Genomic DNA, 11,850 nt, shown 5'->3' on the forward strand with positions numbered 1-11,850 from the left:
AAGAACGGAGACGTCTACGGCGCCACTATCAGCTATTGTCGTGAAATAGGTGGTCGTAAAATAGTAGTGGACAGACACCTCAACCAACTGTACCCGTTAATGAACCTAGAAGCTCAGTGTCCTCAAGAAATGGTACCCAGCTTAACCTCGGACTCCACAGAAGCAAGGAATCTAGCCCCAAGCTCCAGGCCGGAGCCTGCACAGGATGAATTCCTCCCAGAGCTCAACGCAATCAATCAATAGAACCATTCCAAGCTTCATCGCAGGAACCAACTATTTAAACATTTTAATTTCCTCTTTTTCCTTTTTTTAGAAAACAAACTGGAAAACATTTTAATCCAAATTACTTAAAATTTTCCCTAAAAAAAAAATTTAATTAATATAAAGAAATATACTGAATAAAGAACATTAAAATTGAAGATTATTGACTTTGATATAATCACTTGCGTTTATTTATTGTATCATTAATGACCTTTTCTGTTTTAATTAATCCTTGCAGTTTAACTTTTCATTTTAATTCATAATCGAGATCTCAGTTCATTCTCAGTTTGCTGTTAATTCTTAATTTTTACAAAAAAAATATTATCCTGGCAATCAAATTAAAGAAATATGTACAACATGAAGTCATTTTACTCCATTGTTCTAATCTCATCAATTATCTGCCTGTTAAACACAGTATTAATCAATGTATCTTGTAATATTACCGCTGTTTATTTCAATCGATCAATCTAGTAACTATCAATCATTCAAACTACAGAGCATCCCATATCATATTAGATTATCTCCAATCTTTAACACCAAAATAAACCCTTAATACTCAAAAAACTTATCATTTTCCGCAAGAAAATTCTTAAATAAGCCTTATGTTATTTTTCAAAATGATTCATTCTAATGAAATTTTCTAATTAGTCCGGAAAATCGTAATTTAGACCCGTTCTCGGTCTAATATGATGTGGGACACCCTGTACATGTTTCTTATATTGTTAATGGTTATACTTTGATTCTTGTATGATAACCCAACATCCTCGAACCCTGCCTGGGGCCAGTGTTAACCATTAACTTTAATACCTCCGTGTAATGTCGTCTTCAACTTAAAATCCCCTACTGGAGTCACCCAAATCTAATAATTTCAGCTCCCATTTCTTTGTTCTCCGTGGGACGGAGCCTAAAACACTTTCGTTTATTGTGAAATCATTAAAGTTAAACAAGAATATTTTCATATGAAGAATTAGTGAATTTCGTTAAATATTCTATTATTAATATTTATTATAACATTGTACAAGTAACCATGACCTATAATTTATGTTATTTTTTAGGAAATAACGCTTTTGTTATCGATCTTCTTGAGATGGGGGTTACTCGTGTAATGTGTATTTGCGGCCAACCAGGAAAGAATTGTCCGGGGAGAATAAATATCCCCCAACAGAATTCCGACGGGCCTATTGTTCAAATTTGTCTGGTGTTGTTGCTGTTATCTGTCAACAACCATATTCAAGCTCTTTCTCTTCACGTAGTTCCGTATATTGTATAAATTTTTAATACAAACACAAATGAAGGGTCTTTTAGAAAATACACATTTAAATGTTTTGATAGTCTAATTTTAAGAAGCGTATACAGGAATCAGTCTAGGAACATTATTTTTTAAACATTAAAAATTAAAAATTAATGAAAAATATTTGATTATCCCATTATAAGAACATCGATCTGAATTGAAACTCGGTGAAAGTAAATGCAAACTTTAAAAAATATAAGAGAGATTGCTTCTACAGAAAGCAGATATTAATAGTAAACGCTTTAACGATAAGTTATTTAGATTACTAAGAGTTAAAAAAATTCTAAAATAAATATATTTGTAAATTGTACAAGATTTAATAGATTTTAAAAAAATCATTTCAAAAAGCGTTTATACATCATATAATGTAATTAAATGCATTTATGTATAGATGAAAAAAGAACATGTAAAAATTGGACAAATACTTTAGATTTATAAATTCGTCAATGAACAATGTACATGTTTCGCAAAGTTTAAACGCTTACTAAATTTATATAAAAGTACAACTTTTGGAGGCACAAGTATTTAAGAGTTGGCAATTAGTAATTAGTAATTAGAAATTAGCAATTTTCAAATGATGATGAAAGTTAAAAAATAAAAATCTTGGCTGAACTTTGATCTTTTTTCTTTTTTTCCTTTCAACCTTACCATTAACTTAAAAAATAATGCCATTTAGACGTTTTACGAGAAGGGTTACTTAGTATTCACAAAAAAAGTTATTAATTTAAGAGCATTTTTATTGAAGAGAAAAAATCTTTTTTAAAAGAGATTTTTTATCCCCAGGACATGATCGAGTTGTAACAATCAAATCTCGGAAATTTTCTTTTGCGAAAATTTGGTGTTGATATGGGTTTATATTCATCTACCAGGAGTTGTAATATGGCAGCACATTTATCCATCCGCAATTCATTCATACTGAGAAGAGGGTTGAGAAGATTCTTAGGCCTGAGAAGAGTAGTGCAGGTATTCTTATGATATACTGGAATGAGGCCCGGGTGCCATACAGAAGGATTAGATACCACCAGTTACCTATAGCTAGCAACCATAGACTCGATCCCTGCTTGTCCACCTTTTCTCTCTTCATCATCATTCACTTGGATCAATCCACTAATAGTTTCTTTCTTGTTGAATAGAAAGAACGCACCCTTTCGCTGCTAGAGTTGTTGACAGTCGCCCCCCTGTCCTCCTACATCCATCAGGTGGTCATAACTGCTTAACCAGATGTTGGCTTCAGTTGTTTTTGAAACCACAGGTTTGTGTGGAGTACGGGAATCGAACCCGTAAACACCAGTCTTGACACCAATCCAGTTACTGGCTGTGGACAAGTGTGGTTAACTTCAGTGATCTAACGAGAACTGGAGTCACACACTCTCCACCCCACCCCACCAGAATAAAATATAATGCTCCATTAACATACATATTCGAAAAATTTTACTAATGAAAAGGGTTTTGGCCGTTATAAACAAATCAGACCTAGTATAAAATCAACAAATTAGAAATATTGTAAAAAAGCATAGAAACATTATATTGAATGGATTTGAATAATGAACAAGTTCCAATTAAAATACTCAAAATTATATACACATGGAAATGTTGTACTTTCATAATAATTCAGTTTTCATTAAAATACCGATATAAAAGAATCATATTATTAAATGCAGTTTTCAATTCACAGCTTTTAAGGTTGAAGGCACGTTATTATGACAAAACTTTTATGGTTGAAGGCACGATATTTTGACCATACTCATACAGTAGAAAAGTAGATAACCTTTTTTAATAATTATGCCGAGTGGAAAACGTTTCCGCAAGACATTGACCGATCTTGATAACAGACTTGGCCATTTAATCGGCTAATATTGAATTCAGACATAATCGACATATTGATTTTAGGCATAATGGATTAATCGGCTGATTTAGATATCAGACGTAATCTATTAATCAGCTGATATTGAATTTAGGCATAATCGATTAATCGGCTGATCTTGATTTCAGGCATAAGTTAATCGTATAATTTTGATAATAGACTTGATCAATTGATCGGCTAACATTGATTTAAGGCGTAATCGATCAAACGGCTAATCTTAATATCAGACTTGATCAATTAATCAGTTAAAATTGATTTCATGCGTAATCGATTAATTAGGTGATCTTGATATCAGACAATAAGTTGATTGTATAATTTTGATATTAGACTTGATCAATTGATCGGCTAATGTTGATTTCAGACGTAATCGATTAATCGGCTAATCTTGATATCAGATTTGGATCAATTTATCGGCTAATATTGATTTCAGTCATAATCGATTAATAGGCTGATCTTGGTATCAGACTTGGATCAATTCATCAGCTAATATTGATTTCAGGCATAATTGATTAACCAGCTTATTTCGATTTCAGACTTCAGGCTGATACTGATTTCAGGCAGATATTGATAACAGGATAAATTGATTTTTCAGCTGATCATCTCTTTACCAAAGGATTTCTTCAGTCCTCGCTACAAACTGAAAGAAAAGATTATCTTTGGGTATTAAAACTGTCAAACAGCCTCTAAAATTTTTATCATAAAGCTTCATTAAAAAGCGCACCTCAAACCTTCTCTAAGAAAATCGAATTTAAAAATTTCATCACATGTTTAGAATGCACGTCTTTTCCCCCAATAAAACCTGTTAGAAGTTTTATTTCTAAATATATAAAGTTTTTATTGTGAATTAATTGTTTTCTTACAAGGGACTGGAGCGTAATGTTAAGTCAATTATGCAAATATGCGGATGCGGATGCCCGAATTATAGACATTGATATATAAATAATACTTAACAAGTCAAAGCTTTTAAGTTTACAGTTGTGAAATGAAAAATTATTATATTCAAATAATAATAGGAGCGAACTTGAGTTTCTCAACTGCTTCTCTGGGATATCGTCGTTTTTAGATTGGTTGCGTATTTATTGAATATGATCTGTTTAATACTTCGAATCTTATACAAAATCTTACATATATACGTTTTGGTATAATTTTTTAACAGTTTTATATCAATTTCTCGAGACATGAACATCAGATTGAATTCTTATAGGTCCTTTACAGTCCCTTTAAAATAAAAAATAAATAAAATGTTTCCTTGGAATGGACTGAAAGAAATTATTAATATGTGATGACTAAAATTTGCTAAGTGAGCCAAACACACAAATTTGGAGCCCCAATAATAACTTACTTTGATCAGTGATCTCCTGTTGTATAACAAGCTGCTGATAATCTCCTTCTCTTGCTGCAGTTTCCCGCGTTTTTCTTTCCTTCACACCTTGTCGGAGCACGCCATTTTCTGGATCTGTTAGAAATTCAGCGAATAACCCTGAAAAACATACTTAACGTCTAACGAAGGATGATTTTTCAAGAAAAAATTCACCATTTTATGGCATCCAATGAAAGCACCAAGATGACGATAACAAATGTAAAATCTTACTTTGGTCCTCTTGTTTTACTTCGGCATTGATCTGAAGTTTAGGATTGGACTCTGCTAACAGGCAATCTATTTCATTATCCACCTCCTGAATTTACAATTTATATAACTATGTCTTATTTTTAAAGCAGAGCGACGAGTTATATATGTGTATTTGTGTTTGTAAATGTATGTTACCTTTACCCGACCAATTCGGAACTAAAATAAGAAATGTTATAACACCTCATAGTCTTGGGTAACAAAGGGTAAGTAATTCCTCAAATAAATAGTTGACACTCAGGGGCGTTTCAGGAAATTGTCCAGGGGGGAACTTAATTTTTTTTCTTTCCGGGGGGTGGGGGGCTCATCACATGTTGGGGCCTGAAAACCCCCTGAAATCAATAGATTTCACTGGTCCAGGGGGGGACTTAGCCCCCATAGCCCCCCCACCCTGAAGACGGCTCTGTTGATACTGGAGGTTGTTTCTACAGGGTGAAAATACAAATTAAAAACAAGTCTAATAGGCACGTGAAACAGCATAAAATAATGACTTATGGTCAGGGTAATGCCGGGTGCTTCTGCTATTTATAAAATACAAATATTTTACAAAAAAACTTTTTAAAAGGTAAAATCATAAATTATGTGAGTTTGCGTATTTAAAAAATAGTTCAGACCTGTCATCAAGCATATTTTTGTTAATATCAAATCAAGTTCTCTTACAGTTTCTGTTTTAAGATTTATTTGAAAATTATCGTGACAAAAAGAATTGAAATCTTAGGGAGTTAGAAAATGGCGATTTATCTGTTACTTTAAAGGGAGTGACCAGCAATGAATGGTAGTTGAACTGAGAATGTAGTATTGCGGAAAAAAAACTTTAGGATTTATTTGAGACATATAAAACGTTTAAATGATGTATAATTACTGAGTTTGAGCGCAAAGTCGACGTTCAAAATCATTCATTTGGGCATGGTTATGTTTCGAGCATCGATTAAAAAAAAAATAATTGAATAACGACGACGAAAAATCTATCAATGTTTAGGAACATATTTCTCAATAGAAATTTGTCAATAAATCACTGTTAGAATAAATTATTTCTTTTCATTATATTGAATTTCTTATTCTTTACGAATTTGTTCGCAGGTTTCTTCAAATTCTTCAAATGTCGTCTTTTCAATAAAAATTTCAGAAAATCTACAGAAAATTTCTGTTAACAATGAAACATTACGGAAACTAATAACTGAATAAGACTACTTATTTTCGACGATAAGAGTTAATTTTTATTTTCTCAACCTCTTCCTTAACAACTAATTAGTTTACTGTAGATTTTTGTAACATTTTTTGTCGTCTTTATTTCATAATTTAAAAAAAAATAGATTCTCAAAACGTAACCACCCAAATGGATGATTTTGAGCGTTGACTTTGCACTAAAGCTCAGTAATTATAGATCATTAAAACGTTTTATATGTCTAAAATGAATCCTAAAAAAAGTCTCCACAATACTACATTCTCAGTTCAACTACCATAAATTGCCGGTCACTCCCTTTAAACTGTGATTGTTAAATTGTTACCTGTTTTATGGCATCCTCTTCAATGAGAATGACCATTGCCGAGTTAGTTGCTACAGCGCACTTCTCCTTTCCACGTTTTCCTTTACTTGGTTTCTTGGGTCTGCAGCTGTGTCTTGCTTCATTGTGTTTAAAATAAAATCTGAAGCATTTATTGCACTGTCCTAAACCCTTCTCATGCTGCTTCATGTGCTTATTCAAATGTTGCTTCTGTGCCATCTCTTTACCACATATCTCACATTTGTATTTTTTTACACCTAAAATAATTTCTGACAGATGAACCGAGTCAAATCAAATCAAATCCAAAGACAGGGTTGAAAAACCGATAAAAAAACCAGGACAGTGTTTTTTTGTGATTTATTAAAAAAGACGAGAAATATTCTAGAAAGTTATTTTTTTTTTGGTGTGCATTATATTTTTTTTATTTAAATTTTTTTATGCACACAAAAAATACATGAGTGTTATTGCTAGTAATTACTCAATACTCACCCTCCATGATTCTAAATGAGTTAGTTAGTTATCATGACTGAATAATTTTTATATGTTAACCTTATCAAGAATAAATTCAGATGGTGAACAGGAAAAAACATGATCATAAAATCCAATTAAAAATTTCTCTTTTAACCAGTTTCAGGATATAAACAGTAAAATTACCTGAATGGTAATCTATATGCTGGGCCAGCTCAAAAGTTGTAACAAACTTCTTTTTACAAATATTACATTCATGCCGTTTATCACCTTAATAACACATCATAAGTTTCAAAATAAAAATGTAATATTTAAGATTTCTCTGCATTAAAAAAAAAAAAAATATTTCGCGATACTCTTTCAATGAAGACACTACAAATTCGTTGAAAAATTCTAGTTCTTGTTTATTTTTTTTTATATAAAAATAAGTACCTTCATGATATCTAATGTGTGTCTTTAAATACTGTTTATGCGTGAACACTTTCCCGCAGTAATTACAGGTAAACTTCTCGGCCGTTTCACGATCAGTGTGCTTGTTCATGTGAGTTCTCAAATTCCCGTTCTGTGAGAACTCCATACTGCAGATTTCACATTTAAATGGCTTCTCTCCGGTGTGTGTTCTTAGATGAACGCTAAATCAAAACTAGTATTAATGGACAATATCAAATAAGAGCTTTTACACTCCTCTCCAGTATTTTTATCCTTTTAACGTCTTACCCCTAAAACGGGCGTGGAGGTGGGGAGGGGTGACCTTTTTCATTTTTTAAAGAAAATATGAACTGTGACCCAACTTCATTTTTTGTAACAATAGAACTTCATCTAGAGGGCGGGGGGGGGGGGGGGCGTTCCCCCTTCAAAGGGAAAATTTTTGTGCTTTAGCACATGGACTGGTAACTTTTCCATGTAGAATATCAATTTACGCTGACTAAATTAAAATATTCCCTACCGTAGTTTACTGCTTTCAGGGAAAGCTTTGAAACAGATCTTGCAACCGTAGGGCCGCTCTCCGGTATGAGTTCTTTTGTGCACTCTTAAAGCGTTGCTTACTGTGAACGCTTTTGGACAGAGATCACACTAATGCAAAGACTTTATTATTGTTAATCATGAATATGTCAGGGAATACAGAAGTGTACAAACTTCTTGTTAATATTTTCAAATAATAATGCAGAAGGATATCGCTTAGAATTCCAAATATAATTCCGATTATTTTTATAAACACTTACTCAAGGGCAGAAAATCAAAACATATTATTCTAAAACTTAAATTTCAATCTGACTTTAGAAACTGATAATCTTACTCTATAGTTAACAAATATAAAAATATTCAATATAAAAAGATTCTTATGCAAACCTGAAAGGGTTTCTCTTTTGTATGTGTTCTTTTATGTGACACCAGATGTGAAGATGTTCCATACAAATTTCCACAAATGTCGCATTTAAATTTCTAAATTGAATTCAAATGAATCTAAAAATAATTATAAATATTTGTCAGTTGTCTAAAAAATGCAAAAAAGGCTGAACTTACATGACCCCAGGCCGAAGGTTTATGTCAGGTTAAAATAAATAAAAAATTATGTCTAGAAAAATGTTGTTTTTTTAAATCCATCAATTTTAACACCAATGTTCGGGAAAATTTGTTTTATAAAGTCTGAAGAAAATATGGCGACTTAACGAGGGGCATTTAAATTTTAAACGCACTGAATTTGTTACCACAATAAAGGCGAGCGAAAGTCAGAAGTTTAGTGATCTGTAAAAAATGAACCTACCCTGATTCCGAGATGACTTCTCATATGCATTTTCAGTCTTATTTCATTGATGAACTTCATGTTGCAGATCAGACATTCAGTTTCCTTCTCATTATGGATCTTCATATGCGATGTGCGGGCCCACAACTTGGGAAATATTTTCTCACAAAATTTGCACGGATATGAAACTTCTTTTTTATCTTTCTTTTTGTATTTTCTTGGAGCAGGGGTAGACAGGGTACTTTCGGATATATTATCAGTTTCAACCTTGTCACAGTTGTCGGTATTAGTTTTTTCGGCCTTTTCTTCCTCCATTTCTTGGGCTCTTTTTTTACTGCTCGCACCTTGTGCCGCCATCGAAAATATTGGCGCTAAAGGTTTTCCATCCTGTTTGGTTTCTGGACTCGGTCCTCCTAACCTTCGTACAGGACGCATCGAAGGCATTCTGTCTGAAATTTAGTAAGGTATTCATTACCAGGAGATTTGGGATTATATTTGAAAATCCCTACGTTAAACGGATTCGTGATATTCTGAAGAAATAAGCTTGTAACAAGCAAAGGGTATTTATCACATTTGATCAAAAAGTTATTAAAAAGTAACTAAAAGTATTTTATTATGCAAAGAGTTCAGTTTGAAATCTGCTAAGAATAAACTATTTATAATTACTATCAAATATACAATTAAGTTATGTTAAGGAAGAATTGGATTACTTGGTTAATATTTTTGGAAGAAAGCAAATACTTATTAAATACATTTATTCTAATCATAAAATTTTTCTATGCATTATATTTAAAGCTGGTACAGCCTGAATTTCACTTAAGAATGGCCTAATCAATGAAAAGAAAATTAATAACAACGTAATAACAGATCTACAAAAAAATAAAAATAAAGAATGGTTGAGATGAGGGAATATCTCTGAATATTGCGAAATGCCAAAATAAAAAGATTATAAAAAAGCTCAGAAAAATAGTTGGTTTATTTTTTTCATTCGGCAAAAGTAAACGTAAAAAATATTTTGATTTTTAAATAAATTTTCTTTCAATTCCTTAATTTCGTCCTTTTCTGCAGCTTCAAGATAACTGGTTCCATCGGGACATTTTCCAGTCTTGTCTGCACCCTACAATTATTGATTGACAAAATTACATAAAAAGTTTGGAACGGAAAAAATATTCTCAATGACGTATTAATTTATGAAAAATAAACAACAATGGAGCTTTAATAATTTTATATCCAAACATTATTTCCTGCACATTTTTCTTAAAGGATTACAGGGGTATATATTTACTATATTTTGATGATATATTTTGATGATATAATTTCATTTATTTTCCCAAATCAGTGAATAAGACCATTACATCTACCTTCTGTGAAAAAAAAAGATTTTCAAGGGGGGGGGGGGTGAATTTTCAAGAAAATATACATTATACAGTTTACACCCCTCATTTTATGATGATTAAAATTCATATAAAAATAATTTGGGAGAGGGAGAGAGGTGGGAACTTGAAATTAAACCAATTTTTGTTTGTAAAGAACACTCTTACCTTGTCCAGAAGAAAACGGACGCAGGCCACATGACCCTCCCATATTGCTGCAAGTATCGGAGTTATACCGTGCTTATCTGCAGCATTCACATCAGCACCCTGGGAAATAATTATACACTATCAAACTTTATTTTAAACTAAATATTTTGATATAAATTCAATTGATAGGTATAAATTGTTATCGAATCTATTTTTCAATAAAAGTTTTCGATTTCTAAGTAAAATTTATTGATTTCTAAATATAATTATCAGTAAAATAGTGTTAAAAATATTCCCGGACATGGTAAGGTATAGTTCAGCATATCAAATATTCCCGGACATGGTAAGGTATAGTTCAGCATATCAAATATTCCCGGACATGGTAAGGTATAGTTCAGCATATCAAATAAATTATAAAACGTTTATTTTTAACGCAATTTTCAGAATTCAGTCATAATTGATTCGATGTTATTAAGTATGAATTATTGATTAATATTTTACCTTCTCGCAGAGATATTTCAGGACTTCAAGCTGACCGTAATCACTGGCGTAATGGAGTGGAAGACGACCCTCTATGGGTGAATTAATCTGTTCCCCCTATACCCACAATTTATTAATATATTTTTAAAAAATTACGCCCGAGACTGAGCCAGCAATGGTTTGTTTTATGTTTATGATTATTTTCAGGACTCCTGGCCTGGCAGAGTATGTAAGAAAACTTCAGATTATCGTCACGATATTCATAACGATGCAATGTGCATATTGATATGCAGAAAAGTCAATATTTAAGAATTTCTAGTACACCAAGATCAAAAAGGACATTTATTTCTTTGGTTGAATTTTTGTTCTTTCATTAAATATTCTTTGTTTTTTAACATTTTTTTTTATTTGGCCTTTCTGTTTTCTTTATATTTAATCTTTTTTTTTGGCTATAGAAACTAGAACAGATTAGAATTATTTACACAAGTATCATATCTAGTATTTAAAGTTTGGTACAATTTTTACATCCCAAGGGAAATTGTTCGATGGAGAAACAACTTTTTAATTAAGAAAATGTTTAAGAATGGGTAGATAAAAACTATCTTTGGTAGGGTGTAACAATTTTGATCTATCAATTTCAATTTCGACGATTTCACACTGAAGAACAAAAAACATAAAATATAAAGGGAATGGGGAGGGTCTCGTTAATAAGATCTATATTCAAAAGGATCCAGAACACAAACAAAAGGCCTTATTCCTATAACCTGTTCTTCAACTAAACGTTTCACTTGATCCATATCTCCATTTTTAACTGCCCAAACTAGTCCACTCATCTTAATATTTGGAATTTAGAATCTGAAAATCTATGATTTCAAAAGAATATGAGGGTCTGAGTTAACAAAAAAAAACTCTGAGCATCTCCCCTCCCACATGCAGATGAACATGCGGTGTTGGGTCTGTCCTAGTATACGATTTTTGAAGAAATTGTGCTCTAGGACGGACCCGAAAAAGTTCCAGAAAATCCACAATCTGCCTCTTAATCATATCTTCAAGCAACCTGTTAGACCGCAATCAGCTGAGATATTTTCGT

At 32.0% G+C, this 11,850-nt stretch overlaps 2 protein-coding genes across 3 annotated transcripts; both read right to left on the reverse strand.

The window, feature by feature from the left end:
- Positions 1–3,187: 3,187 nt before the first annotated feature.
- LOC111702342 (zinc finger protein 664-like) lies at positions 3,188–9,218 on the reverse strand. 2 transcript variants are annotated; one of them, XR_002765390.1, is made up of 10 exons: positions 8,782–9,218; positions 8,367–8,459; positions 7,963–8,090; positions 7,449–7,648; positions 7,203–7,286; positions 6,552–6,805; positions 5,008–5,092; positions 4,759–4,896; positions 3,883–4,053; positions 3,188–3,320 (listed from the first exon to the last, which is right to left on the reverse strand). XR_002765390.1 is itself a non-coding variant. In XM_023473992.1 (9 exons), the coding sequence occupies exons 1-9, from the start codon at positions 9,202–9,204 to the stop codon at positions 4,037–4,039; spliced, it is 1,422 nt and encodes a 473-aa protein (XP_023329760.1). In that variant the 5' UTR covers positions 9,205–9,218; the 3' UTR covers positions 3,188–4,036. The 2 variants fall into 2 exon arrangements, 1 of the variants encoding a protein (XP_023329760.1); XM_023473992.1 differs by having other exon boundaries at positions 3,188–4,053.
- LOC111702344 (myotrophin-like) lies at positions 9,211–11,643 on the reverse strand. Its single transcript, XM_023473994.1, has 5 exons — positions 11,525–11,643; positions 10,782–10,877; positions 10,302–10,400; positions 9,806–9,877; positions 9,211–9,587 (listed from the first exon to the last, which is right to left on the reverse strand). Exons 1-5 carry the CDS (start codon positions 11,591–11,593, stop codon positions 9,573–9,575), a joined length of 351 nt encoding a protein of 116 aa, XP_023329762.1. The 5' UTR covers positions 11,594–11,643; the 3' UTR covers positions 9,211–9,572.
- Between the last annotated feature and the right edge of the window lie 207 nt (positions 11,644–11,850).

Source organism: Eurytemora carolleeae, unplaced genomic scaffold (assembly GCF_000591075.1).
Source record: "Eurytemora carolleeae unplaced genomic scaffold, Eaff_2.0 scaffold503, whole genome shotgun sequence".
Taxonomy (NCBI): domain Eukaryota; kingdom Metazoa; phylum Arthropoda; class Copepoda; order Calanoida; family Temoridae; genus Eurytemora; species Eurytemora carolleeae.

What these genes read in the sequence shown, in the direction of transcription:
- LOC111702342 (XM_023473992.1), bottom strand. Translation starts at nt 9,204, where the DNA reads ATGCCTTCGATGCGTCCTGTACGAAGGTTAGGAGGACCGAGTCCAGAA. An exon ending in GAAGTCATCTCGGAATCAGG is followed by an intron (nt 8,460 to 8,781) that starts GTAGGTTCATTT and finishes AATTCAATTTAG; the next exon opens with AAATTTAAATGCGACATTTG. An exon ending in CAAAAGAGAAACCCTTTCAG is followed by an intron (nt 8,091 to 8,366) that starts GTTTGCATAAGA and finishes TCTTTGCATTAG; the next exon opens with TGTGATCTCTGTCCAAAAGC.
- LOC111702344 (XM_023473994.1), bottom strand. Translation starts at nt 11,593, where the DNA reads ATGAGTGGACTAGTTTGGGCAGTTAAAAATGGAGATATGGATCAAGTG. An exon ending in AACGTTTAGTTGAAGAACAG is followed by an intron (nt 10,878 to 11,524) that starts GTTATAGGAATA and finishes TTGTGGGTATAG; the next exon opens with GGGGAACAGATTAATTCACC. An exon ending in TCCGTTTTCTTCTGGACAAG is followed by an intron (nt 9,878 to 10,301) that starts GTAAGAGTGTTC and finishes CAATAATTGTAG; the next exon opens with GGTGCAGACAAGACTGGAAA.